The sequence below is a fragment of the Chiloscyllium punctatum genome, chromosome 19 (genome assembly GCF_047496795.1).
Source record: "Chiloscyllium punctatum isolate Juve2018m chromosome 19, sChiPun1.3, whole genome shotgun sequence".
Lineage (NCBI taxonomy): Eukaryota > Metazoa > Chordata > Chondrichthyes > Orectolobiformes > Hemiscylliidae > Chiloscyllium > Chiloscyllium punctatum.
In genome coordinates this window covers 69,125,727-69,137,794 of record NC_092757.1, presented here as the reverse complement: position 1 = coordinate 69,137,794, position 12,068 = coordinate 69,125,727, and the positions used below count along the sequence as shown (strand labels likewise).

General features: G+C 41.5%; 1 protein-coding gene across 2 annotated transcripts in view; it reads left to right on the top strand.

The window, feature by feature from the left end:
- usp32 (ubiquitin specific peptidase 32) overlaps nucleotides 1-12,068 on the top strand; it is a 187,691-nt gene that overhangs the window by 16,762 nt on the left and 158,861 nt on the right. For both annotated transcript variants that reach the window (XM_072589621.1, XM_072589620.1), the window contains exon 2: nucleotides 9,681-9,808. In XM_072589621.1, the coding sequence (XP_072445722.1) occupies nucleotides 9,681-9,808 (128 nt within the window). The remainder of the gene's footprint in view (nucleotides 1-9,680; nucleotides 9,809-12,068) is intronic.

Here is a 12,068-nt window from a genome sequence, read left to right as displayed (position 1 = left end):
TGTATCTGTTTTCCGTTTATACCCTTAGTTTCCACCTGTCAAGCAAAGAAAAAAAAACCTGATGACTTTAAAATGAGTCCATGTTGAGTAGCAGCATTCCTGTAACTGCAACTCCTCCCTTTCATATACACTATAGTGTTTTGCAGTCACTTCAGTGTCGACTTATAAAGGTTTACTGTCTTCCATTTTACTACAAAACCAATCTTCTGAGACTTGAAATCATGAATTTGCTAGAGTAGCTAAGATTAAATTATTTTCACTGGGAAGGAGTAAGAGATTTTAAAGTAATTGTTAAAATCCAGGGGTGTGAAGAAGAATTTTTATGCCTGAGTTATGTTGATTACTGTCTGTAAAGATTGTGAAAGCAGATTAAGTAGTGACTTACTTTAAAAAAAAAGTTAGGTAAATATGGACAGTTGCTAAGATAAGTTGTGACATGCTACCATTCTGATACCTTCCCAGGCTCTGAAGTTATGGGTGGTTGTAGCTAGAGCATGGAAATAACTGATAACAGGGTAACTAGGGAGAGAATAGGGCCCCTTAAAGATGAGTAAGGCCGCTTATGTGTGGAAAAGCAGGAGATAGCGAAGGTGGTTACCTCGGAGTACAACGGGATCTTGATCAAATGGGCCAGTGAGCTGAGGAGTGGCAGATGGAATTTAAATTAGCTAAATGTGAGGTACTGCATTTTGGAAAGGCAAATCGGGACATGACTTAAACACTCAATGGTAAGGTCCTGGGGAGTTTTGCTGAACAAAGAGACCTTGGACTGCAGATTCATAATTCTTTGAAAGTGGAGTTGTAGCTAGATATGGTAGTGAAGAAGGCATTTCGTTTGCTTTTGTTTATTGGTCAGTGAATATAGGAGTTGGGAGCTCATATTGTGGCGATATATGAACATTGGTTAGACTGCTTTTTGCATGAAATTCTGGTCTCCCTTCTGTAGCAAGGATGCTATGAAACTTGCAAGGGTTCGGAAAGGATGTTCCTAGATTTGGAAGGTTTGGTCTCTAGTGAGAGGCTGAATAGGCTGAGGCGCTCTTCCCTTGAGCGTTGGAGACTGAGGGGTGACCTTACAGAGGTCTATAAGATCATGAGGGGCATGGATAGGGTAAATAGACAATGTATTTTCCTTGGTGTTGGGGAATCTGAAATGAGCGAGTGTAGGTTTAAGGTAAGAGGGGAAAGATTTAAAAGGAACCTCAGGGGCAACGTTTTCACACAGAGGGTGGTGCCTGTATGGAATGAGGTGCCAGAGGAAGTGGGTAGAGGCTGGTACAATTACAACATTTAAAAGGCATCTGGATGGGTACGTGAATAGGATGAGTTTAGAGGGATATGGGCCAAATGTTGGCACATGGGACTTGATGAATTTAGGATATCTGATTGGTATGGACATGCTGGATTGAAGGATCTGTTTCCATGCTGTATATCTCTTTAAGTATACAGGTGAAAATTAAAGTTAATGGGAGGTGGTTTGGGGGATGGATATCGATCTTATAGTTGAGGTGTAGAATTGTTAGTTAAATGCTAACATTGTTCATAAATTTGAGAGTCAAGGGGGAGAAAAAATAATTTATGAAATTATGGGTATAGGACCAATGAGCATAAATGATGACTTATTGGAATTACAGTGAAGAACTAGTATTGTGTGAAGATTGGCAATCAGAAGTCAGTGTCTTTGTGTCTGGTGACATTTTTATTCTCTACCTGGCCCCATCCTGTCAGAGATTGAAACTGATAAATGTATAATCTTGACTGTTCAGTCAGTCTGCTGTTGAAATGATTATACAGGTATATGTATTACAGGGATTAGTTAGTTCAGTTGACTGGATGGTTAGTTTGTGACGTCGAGTGATGCAAGCCTTCTGAGTTCAGTTCGCTCAATGGCTGAGGTTTCCATGAAGAACTCTCCTCCTCTACCTCTCTTGCCCTAGATATGGTGACCTTTGGGTTAAACTGCCACCGGTTATATCTCTGTTACGAGTGAGCATTCATATGGTCCTCTGGAACTATGCAACTTTACATCTTTGACATATTTTCTCATACCCCTGTTCCCCCAGACTTTATATATTTCAAAGTCTTCCCATCTCCTACTCTCCATAACTTCAGCTCAGTCAAAACTGCTGCGCATGTCCTAACTTGAACAACTTCATGTATTCACCCATGTCAGACCCCAGCCCTGCATATGGCATCTCAAAATTTTAAGTCTTTGTTTCAATCACCTTTTGAGGTCTTGCTTTTGAAAACTCTGAAACTTCAAGCCCTACAACCCTGTTTTTGAAGACTACTTTCTCAAGTTCAGGCTTTACTCTGTCCCCACCCCTTACACTAATTTTTCCCGTTCCCACAATCAGGAGGCTGTCCTTCAGCTGTTTAGGCACAAATTTTATCCATCAAACCTCCTATTTGTCCATTTTACTACTCACTTAAAGCATTTCTTAATTTCTACCACTGTACTTTGATTAACCTGTTAGTCACTTGTCTTGGGATGTTTCGATCCCAAAACATAAGAATTAGAATTTTACAGTTTTGATGTGCAATATAATGCTCGCTTGTATTCAGTTTTGATTCTTGCTGAGAGTAAAATGACAGTTTTGTATATTTTCCATTTCCTCCGTCCTTGTTTTGAAGTTAAAATTTTTAACCATTCTAAAACTTTATGGAAAAAAAACTTAGTTTGAGCTTCAGTTAGAGTATTGAGGAATGCACTTCCTAACGAGTCTGAACATATATCTGGTCTTGAATCCAGCATTTTAGACGTTTTTATCCTATATGTCATCTGTATTCTTTATGAAGTTGGTCACAATTTTACTCCAATTAAATCCCCTTTTGTGCGCTGAAAGTGGTTCATGTTCACATATTTAAAGCATTCTTGTCAGGATATAAACAATACTGGCACAAGGTAGTGGTTTCTGTTTTTCCAATTATGTGACTTCCTGGGTTACCCATGCATTGTTGTCTAGATTTGCATATAGTCATTCTGAGTAGGAGTGTCATGTTTCTTTTGTACTAAAAGTGTGGCACCAAGAGCTACTTAGCTGTATTGTGTGCCCATTGCAGTCACTTTTGAGATGATTGGTTGACAAGTGTTGAATAATACACAGGAGGAAATTCGGATTTTTTATAAATAGAAATTAATGTGACAAGGTCTAGCCATAAAAAAAAATTCCAAAACCGGCATTCTCTTGGTCATTTGTTTGCATTTATGTTTAATGACAACAGAAACCTAAAGCTGAAATAAGTCATGCCCCTTTGTTTAAATTCTGCAAGAGTGGCGGAGACTTCCAGCATTGTGAGGGACAGCAATGTCATCTCCCCAAAACTGTTCTCGATGTACATTGCTGCAGTGTATCATCTCACTGACTAGTTCCCTGCTGGAGTGGAGCTAACTTCTAGAATCAGTGGGAAATTATTTAACCTCTGCCACTTTCAAGCCAAAATCAGTGTCACCCCAACCAATGCCAATGAGCTGCATTAAGTGGATGATGCGTGCATATGTGCAGACTCTGAAGATGGACTCTAGACCATCATTAGCACCTTTACAGAGTCACATAGAAAAGTACAGCACAGAACAGACCTTTCAGCCCACAGTGTTGTGCTAACGATTCATCCTATGTACCCCTCAATTCCAGCAGTTGCTTAAATATCCCTAAAGACACTGCTTCCACCACCACCACCACTGGCAACGCATTCCATGTGTTCACAACTCTGTGTGTAAGGAACCTACTTCTGATTTCTCCTCTATACCTTCCTCCTAGCACTTTAAAAATGTCACCCCTCATGGCAGTCAATCCTGCCCTGGAGAAAAGTCTTTGGCAAATGACTCTATCCATCCCTCTCATTACCTTGTACGCCTCAATCAGGTCACCTCTCTTCCTCCTCCTCTCCAGAGAGAAAAGTCCGAGCTTAGTCAACCTCTCTGCGTAAGACAAGCCCTCCTGTCCAGGCAGCATCCTGGTAAACCTTCTTTGCACATTCTCCAATGCCTCCTCATCTCTCCTATAATAGGGCAACCAGAACTGGACACATTATTCCAATTATGGTCTCACCAGGGTTTTGTAGAGCTTCAGCAAAACTTCGTGGCTCTTAAACTCAGTCTCCCTGTTAATGAAAGCCAAAACACCATATACTTTCTTAACAATCCTATCCATTTGGGAGGCAACTTTGATCCCTCTGTTCCTCTACACTGCTAAGAATCTTGTCTTTAATCCTATATTCAGCATTCAAGTTTGACCTTCTAAAATACATCACTTCACATTTATCCAGGTTGAACTCCATCTACCATTTCTGAGCCCAGCTCTGCATTCTGTCAATGTCACACTGCAGCCTACAATGGCCCTCGATATTATGAACTGCACCTGCAACCTTTGTGTCATTGGCAAATTCACTAACCCAACCCTCGACCTTCTCATCTATTAAAACTACCAAGAGCAGAGCCCAAGAACAGAGCTCTGTGAGACACCACTCACCACTGACCTCCAAGCATAATACTTTCCATCTACAACCACTCTCTGCCTTCTGTCAGCCAACCAATTGTGAATCCAGACAGCCAAATCTCCCTTTATCCCATATCTCCTGACTTTGAATGAGTCTACTATAGGCAACCTTATCAAATGCTGTGCTGAAGTCTATATGCACTGCCCAATCTTCGTCAACCTGTCTCGTCACCTCCTCAAAGAACTCAATAACATTTGTGAGGCATGAACTGCCCCCCTCAAAGCCATGCTGACTGCTTTTAATCACAGTATACCTTTCCAAATAGTCATAAATCCTGTCCCTCTGAATTCTCTCTAATCCTTCTCATCAAGCCTTTTTCGTGCCCCCTCCTGGCTCTCCTCAGTCCATTTTTGAACTCCTGTCTCGTAAGCCCTAATCCTCGAAAGCTGGGCTAGATCCTTGCTTCCTCCACCATACGTAAGCTGCCACCTTCATTTTGATGAGAAGCTCCACTGTTCTCATCATCCAAGGATCCTTCATCTTACCCCTTGCCTGTCTCAGAGAAATAAATTTATGCATCACACTCAACAACTGCTGCTTAAACAGTCTCCACATGTCTGTTGTGCCCTTTCTATGGAACAATTGCTCCCAATCTCTACTTGACAACTTCTTTCTGATAGTGTCATAATTTCCTCTTCCACAACTAAACATCTTACCATGGTAACTGTTCCTTTCCCTCTCCCCTGGCTATGTTAATTGTGAGGCAGTTGTGGTCACTGCCACCCAAGTGTGCTCCTACCATGAGATCTGGCACCTGTCGTGGCTCATTGCGAGCACCAAATCCAAAATGGCCTCTCCCCTCGTCGGCCTGATTCTATCCTGAGTAAGGAAACCCTCCTGACAAAAATGGTCCCGTCCAAATCATCTGCACTAAGGAGGTTCCAGTCAATATTAGGAAAGTTGAAGTCACCCATAACAACCACCCTGCTACATCTGCATTTTTCCAAAATCTGCTGGCTTCTGGGTTCTTCGATCTCCCTGTGCGATTAGGGGGTCTGTAGAAAACCCCAATGAGGTGGCTGCTCCTGTGCATATGAGAACACAGGGCTCACCCTGAACATCCACAAGCTGAAGATCCTACACCAACCTAGCCCAGCATTCTGGAATGAACTGCAAATCATTAAGGCCCTGGAGAATGTTGGCCACTTGCAATATTTTGTGTCCTGTTAACCCAGCATAGCCTCCAGTAGTGCTAGCGCAGTGTCCGGCTGCCTGAGGGAAAGGGTGTTTGAAGACATCATCAGACCTGACATCAGACTCGTGGTATACAGAACTGTAGTGGTTCCCACCACTTATATACGTCTGAGCGTGGACTGTTTACAGCAAACACCTCAAGGCCCTGAAGCACAACCACCAGTGTTGCCTGCAAAGATTCTGTGAACCCACTGGGAAGACAGATGCACCAACAACAATTTCATTGACGAGGCCAATATCTTCCGCCATTAGATCAATGACTGCATCGGCGCAGCAACGTGCACCCTGGCTGAATTGGAGCAGTTAATCAAATTTGTCCAAAACATCCACCCCGCCCTCAAATTCACTTGGTCCATCTTGCACACCTCTTTCCCCTTTTCTTGATCTTTCCATTTCCATCCCCAGCGACAGTCTCCAGACCGACTTTTACCATAAACCCACAGACTCTCACAACTCCCTGGACTACACCACCTCCCAACCAGGATCCTGTAAAAACCCCATCCAGTTCTCCCAATTCCTCCGCCTCGTCAGCTTAGATGTGGAGACATTCCACCTCCATGCACCTCAGATGTCCACCTATTTTAAACAACATGCTTTTCCCCCCCCCTGTCATCCAGAGACAGCCTTCTACCGAACCACCTCCATTCCTCATTCTCTTGCTCTAAACCATCCTCCAAACCATCCTTTGTCCTCTCCTATTACCCCACCAATCTCTATATCCAACGCGTTATCCTTAAACATGTCCGCCAACACCAACTATACCCCACCATCAAGAACATCTTCCTCCACCCGATCCCTCTCTGCATTCTGCAAAGGCCCGTTCCCTTCACCAGTCCTTGCTTTGTGTCTGAACCCCCCAGGTACCTTCCCCCGCAACCAGAAAAAATGCAAAACCTGCCGGTATCTCCCCCCCGCATCCATCCAGAGCCCCAAATAGTGGCTCCAGGTGAGATACAGATTCACCCATCTCGCTTCCAACCTAGTTTACTACATCAGGTGCTCCCTATTTGGTCTTTTCTATGTTGGGGGGACCAAATGTAAACTTAGAGAATGCTACATCGAGAATATCAGCCGTGCCCACAGGGGCTGACTGGACCTCCCAGTCACAGCCACTTTTAATTCCCCTTTCCACTTCCTTTCTGACATGACCATCTTTGGTTTCCTCCATTGCCACAATGAACCAAACTGAGGAACAACAACTCATCATCCGCCTAAGCAGCCTACAGCCTGGAGGACCTAACATGGAGTTCTCCAATTTCAAATAACCTCCCTTCCACTGCCTCCTGCCACCAACTGGCTCCATTCCTCCCATTGACCAACCAGGTCATATGCTTTACCTGTGTTCATCTATCCCCACTTCACCATCCTGCCCTCACCGCCCCCTTTATCCGTAGCTCCCCTATATCCACCCCCGATTCTGAAGAAGGTTGCACCTGAAACGGGGACTTCTCCACCTCCTTGATGCTGCTTGGCTTGTGGTGTTCTTCCAGCGTTCTGCTAGTCTACTTTGGATTCCAGCATCTTTTTTTTTGTCTCAAGCCAATATCCTTAGCATTGCGCACTGACCACCCTTGCTGAGCTGTGATGGGCTGGACATTTTACCCCCATGACCCATGTGAGACTCCTCGAGCAGACACTCTACTCCCAACACCGAAATGGCAGGTAAGCTTCAGGTGCACAGAGGATTGTCTCAAGGCCGCGCTGGTGAAGTGTTACAATCCCACTGATACCTGGGATTCATTGGTCCAAGACCATCCAAAGTAGAGGAGGAGCATCCAGTAAAGTTCCAGCTAAAGTCTACGATTCAGCAATGCATTCCAAGGTTTTGTAGCCTGTACAAGGTCTAGGAGCTGCTTGCCTCTCACCTTGTGTGCTGGAGCTTACATAGTGAAATCTTACATGGAATAACTTGAAAATGATACCTAGCCAAATTTTGGAAAATTCAGCCCTTTATTACACTGCACCAGAACAATCTGTGGACAGATCTTTATGACAAATATCAGGTATATAGACTTAACACCTTTTGTCCTCAGCTGCATTCTGATTGTGAAGGGTCCCTTTTATTTACTTCTGATGTAGTTTCTGGTGTAGTTGATTAGTTGTAATTGATTTCATTTCAGGAAGTTTTGCATTCACTCAAGGCTATTTCTTTAATGTTTCCCCCAAATCTTTAAACTGCTAGCACAGTTTGCTTATTTCTCTAACATGTCTAACTTTGTGATTTTGTTTTTTGAATAAACACAATCCACCAATTCCTCAGAAACAAACCCAAACAAGCAGACACAACACAACCAAAAACTACCTTGCATCAAAGACATATCAGACATGGCTTCCAGACTACTCAAACCTTTGGCATCTTGGTAGCCCTCAAACCGACCAGCACACTTCAACAGTGACTAATGAACCTAAAGGATTCATTAGATACCACCAGCAAAACTAACATAATTTATAAGATACCATGTAAGAACTATAACAAAAAAATCACTACATCGGACAAACTAGCAGGAAACTTGTCACCAGGATACATAAACACCAGCCGGCCACTAACAGACGCAACCCAGTATCATTAGTTTCCATACATACAGGCAACAAAGAACACCACTTTTACTAGGACAAGACACATCCTAGGACAGGCAAGACAAAGACACACAAGAGAATTCTTCGTGGCATGGAATTCTAACCAGAAATCCATCAATAAACATATTGATTTAGGCCCTATCTACCTTCCCTTGTGGGGGAAAAATACGGAAATGACATCACCCACCTTAAGAAACCAAGACCTAAAAAGAGAGAGGCAGGACATACCACCAGGACTTCACCAGAGGCTCTCACTGATGATGTTTCCTAGTATGGTGTTGAAACGTCTGAAAATAAACCTTCAAGCTCAGCGAACTAACTTACATTCTTACATTCTTACGTCAAACTTTTCTTCTACAGCCTTCTGACTCTGGAGGCTTTTCTCTTAGTAATCTTAAGTCACTGAGGGCTGATTTTCCATTTAACTGCCACATTGGCACATGGACTTGGAAAGCACACATCATGTTTCATTGCACATTTCTGAACATTACTGTTCTAAGCCTCTACTTTCTGAGGAACCTGCTTCTCTCCAAAAGGAGTCTGTGCACACTTCGTGATGTTCTGAATATTTGTGCCTTTGTCACCTTGTGTCACAAGACACTTGGTTACATGACAACAATTTTCCTTCTTCTACACTTGTTTCTAATGCACTGAAGTATTCACCTATGATTTTAAATGTTCAATTTAGAGAAAAGAAAACTTGAGACAACCTGTCACGACATTCAGCTCAAAGAAGAAATAAAACTTTATTCTTCCCTGAACATGCACTATAGAAATAAAATCATATTTAAAGCAGTACATGGTTCTGTCATTTTAGAACCCAAGTTTCCAAATAACATTACATAAATGACCTGTCATCACACTGCAAACTTGGAATGTTAGTCTTTGTCACGTAATAACAAAATAAAATACTGTGAATGCTTGAAATTTGAGACAAAACATGAAAATGCTGGGAAAATCAAGTCTTTTAGCATCTGTGGAGAGAGTGAGTTCATCAGAATTGTTTATGCTGTCTGACCTAGGTTTTGTGAATCTATTTTACGATCTTCAAAGTTACACTAAATTGATGTACAGTTGGCTTATAGGGAACACTGAGCAAATTACTCATTGTGGAATTGTAGTTCTTCCAACCCTTCAAGTAACTCATTGTAGCTAATTTACCCCATTTTGCATCAGGGAAATAAAAAAAATTACTTTCAGCCTTATGCATGCTATGTTGTTTGCTTTTCTTAGACTTGTCATTTTACTCAGTGGTTAGGATTTTTAGTGGGGCTAGCTTGGAATTTCGTCTTGAATTTTAAATCTCTCAAAATATAACTTGAAATATTGATGATAAAATCTCAATGTTAGTTGAAATATTGCAGTTTTGCACAGCGTATAAATGCTAACTGATGTTCCCTTTTATACAGTTACAGATATAGAACTGAAAAGGTTAAAAGATGCCTTCAAGAGAACCAGTGGACTTTCTTTCTATATGAGCCAGCAAGCCTTTGTAAGGGAAGTTCTTGGAGATGGGGTTCCACCTAAAGTTGCGGAAGTGAGTATTTTAATGTAATTGTAGTGTAATAAGAGCCTAGATCATTGCTAGTAAAGGCTTCAGCATGTAGAAGTTCCCCAGCTGGCACTATTTTTATGCAGGTGAATGGGCAACCAAATTAGAACTGAAAATTTATGGCTAAATTTTTATCTCTCCCTGTACGTTTTAGCATGTAGAATCGATAAAAATGCATGATGCAGTTGGCCTGCCAAAATATATTTCAGTTTAATGTTATCAGAGAAGTTATGTTGTTGTACCACATAACTGGAATTCCTGAGATCACCTTTTGTTCTCCATTGAGCTCATGTTTATGGTTTCTCTTTGAACAACGTAACCCTACATATAGGTTAACTTGTATGTGTATGGAGCAAAACGTATGCTTCAATATTTTCCTGAGAAAATTAGTTTGGCAAAAAATCATTTTGTTTCATCTGTTTATAGTACGTACAGTGTTAAAAAGCAGCTGAAGTAATGAGGAAAAAAAAATGCCCTGTTTTATTTCGATGCAGGACTTGAAAATTTTGTTTTGCCTGGACTAGGTTTCTGGGTAGAGGAGGATAATCCATTCAGTTCAGTGACAAAAGAAAATAATTGAATAGTTTTGATTGTGTAACTGATTTGAGCTGCTCTTTGCAGCAAAACATCCATTTAAATTTAAACAAAAGCAAAATGCTGAAGATGCTATTTAAATTTGCTTTGGCCTGCCAATTTTCAATCTTCACAGTACAAACTGAAAAAGCTTTGAGAGAAATGGCCAGACCAGAAATCTTCCATCTGGTGATAATGGGTATAACATGATTCTGCCATTAAATTAGATAAAAACTAGCATAAAATCTGAAATTATGTCTACTTGCTTTTTGAAATCTTTATTTCTGATTAACAGATTTCTTTTGAATTTAAATTTTTAGTTTGCATCTACCACTTTGCATAGTAAAGGATTATTCCAGTACTTTTATGGAAAAAAAATCAAAATAATATAGGAACAGGAGTAGGCCATTCAACCCCTTGAGTTTATTCTGCCATTGAAGGAGATCATGGCTGATCTGTTGCCCGATGAAGGGCTTTTGCCCAAAACGTCAATTTTCCTGCTCTTCAGATGCTGCCTGCCCTGCTGTGCTTTTTCAGCACCACCCTCTTGACTCTAATCTCCAGCATCTGCAGTCCTTACTTTGGCCTGATCTGTTGCCTGACTCTGTATACCTGCCTTTGGCCTATATTCCTTAATACATTTGCTTAACAGACATTTATCTATCTCTGATGTAAAATTAACAACTGATCCAGCATCAACTGCCATTTGTGAAAGGGATTTTAAAGCATCTACCACTCTGTGTGTAGAAGTGCTTTCTAACATCTCTCCTGAGCAGGTCATGCCCTAATTCTCAGTCTATGCTTCCTAGTTCTAGAACCCCAAACCAGTGGAAATAGTTTATCTTTACCTACCCTGTCATTTCCTGTTATTATATTGAGGACTTTGATCAGATCATCCCTTAACTTTCTGAATTCTAGAGAAACCATTTCTAATTTGTATAATCTCTCTTCATTAACTTTGCTCTTGAAGTCCAGGTATCATTCTTTTAAACCTATTTTGGCCTCTATCCAAGGCCTGTATATCCTTCCTAATGTATGGTGCCCAGATGGGTATGTTTTTGGTTTCTGGCAATGTTACTAATTTATTTAAATTTTCTGGGGACCTAGGAATGTGAGTTCGCGTGTGGCAGTGGTTGATACAAAAACAACAAGCTGAGGGATTGCTGCATTCTAATGTAACATAAATGAAACAGTAAATATCAGGAGTAAGAGTCCATTGACTCGTCCCATGTTGTAGCACTCAGCTGAAATATCATTTGCTTATTGAAAAATCTTAGCGATGACTATTGACCATAAATTGAACTGAACTCGCCATCATAAATACTGTAGCTACAAGAACAGGCTAGGGGTTAGGAGTTCTGGGGCAAATAACTCTCCTGTCTCCCAAAGCCTATCCTCAATCTACAAGGTGCAAGTCTAGAGTGTGATGGACTCTTCACTTGCTTGGGTGTAGCTCAACACCATCTAAAACACACAAATCAGTTTGTTTGATGCCCTATCAGCATGGAAAAGTATGGCACTGGAAAGGCACAGCAGGTCAGACCACATCTGAGGAGCAGGAGAATTGACATTCCGGTCATAAGCACTTCATCAGGAATATTGGGGTGGAGAGAGAAATAGGAGTATGGGGGTGGAGTAGCTGGGAAAGCAATAGGCAAATGTAGGAGGTGGG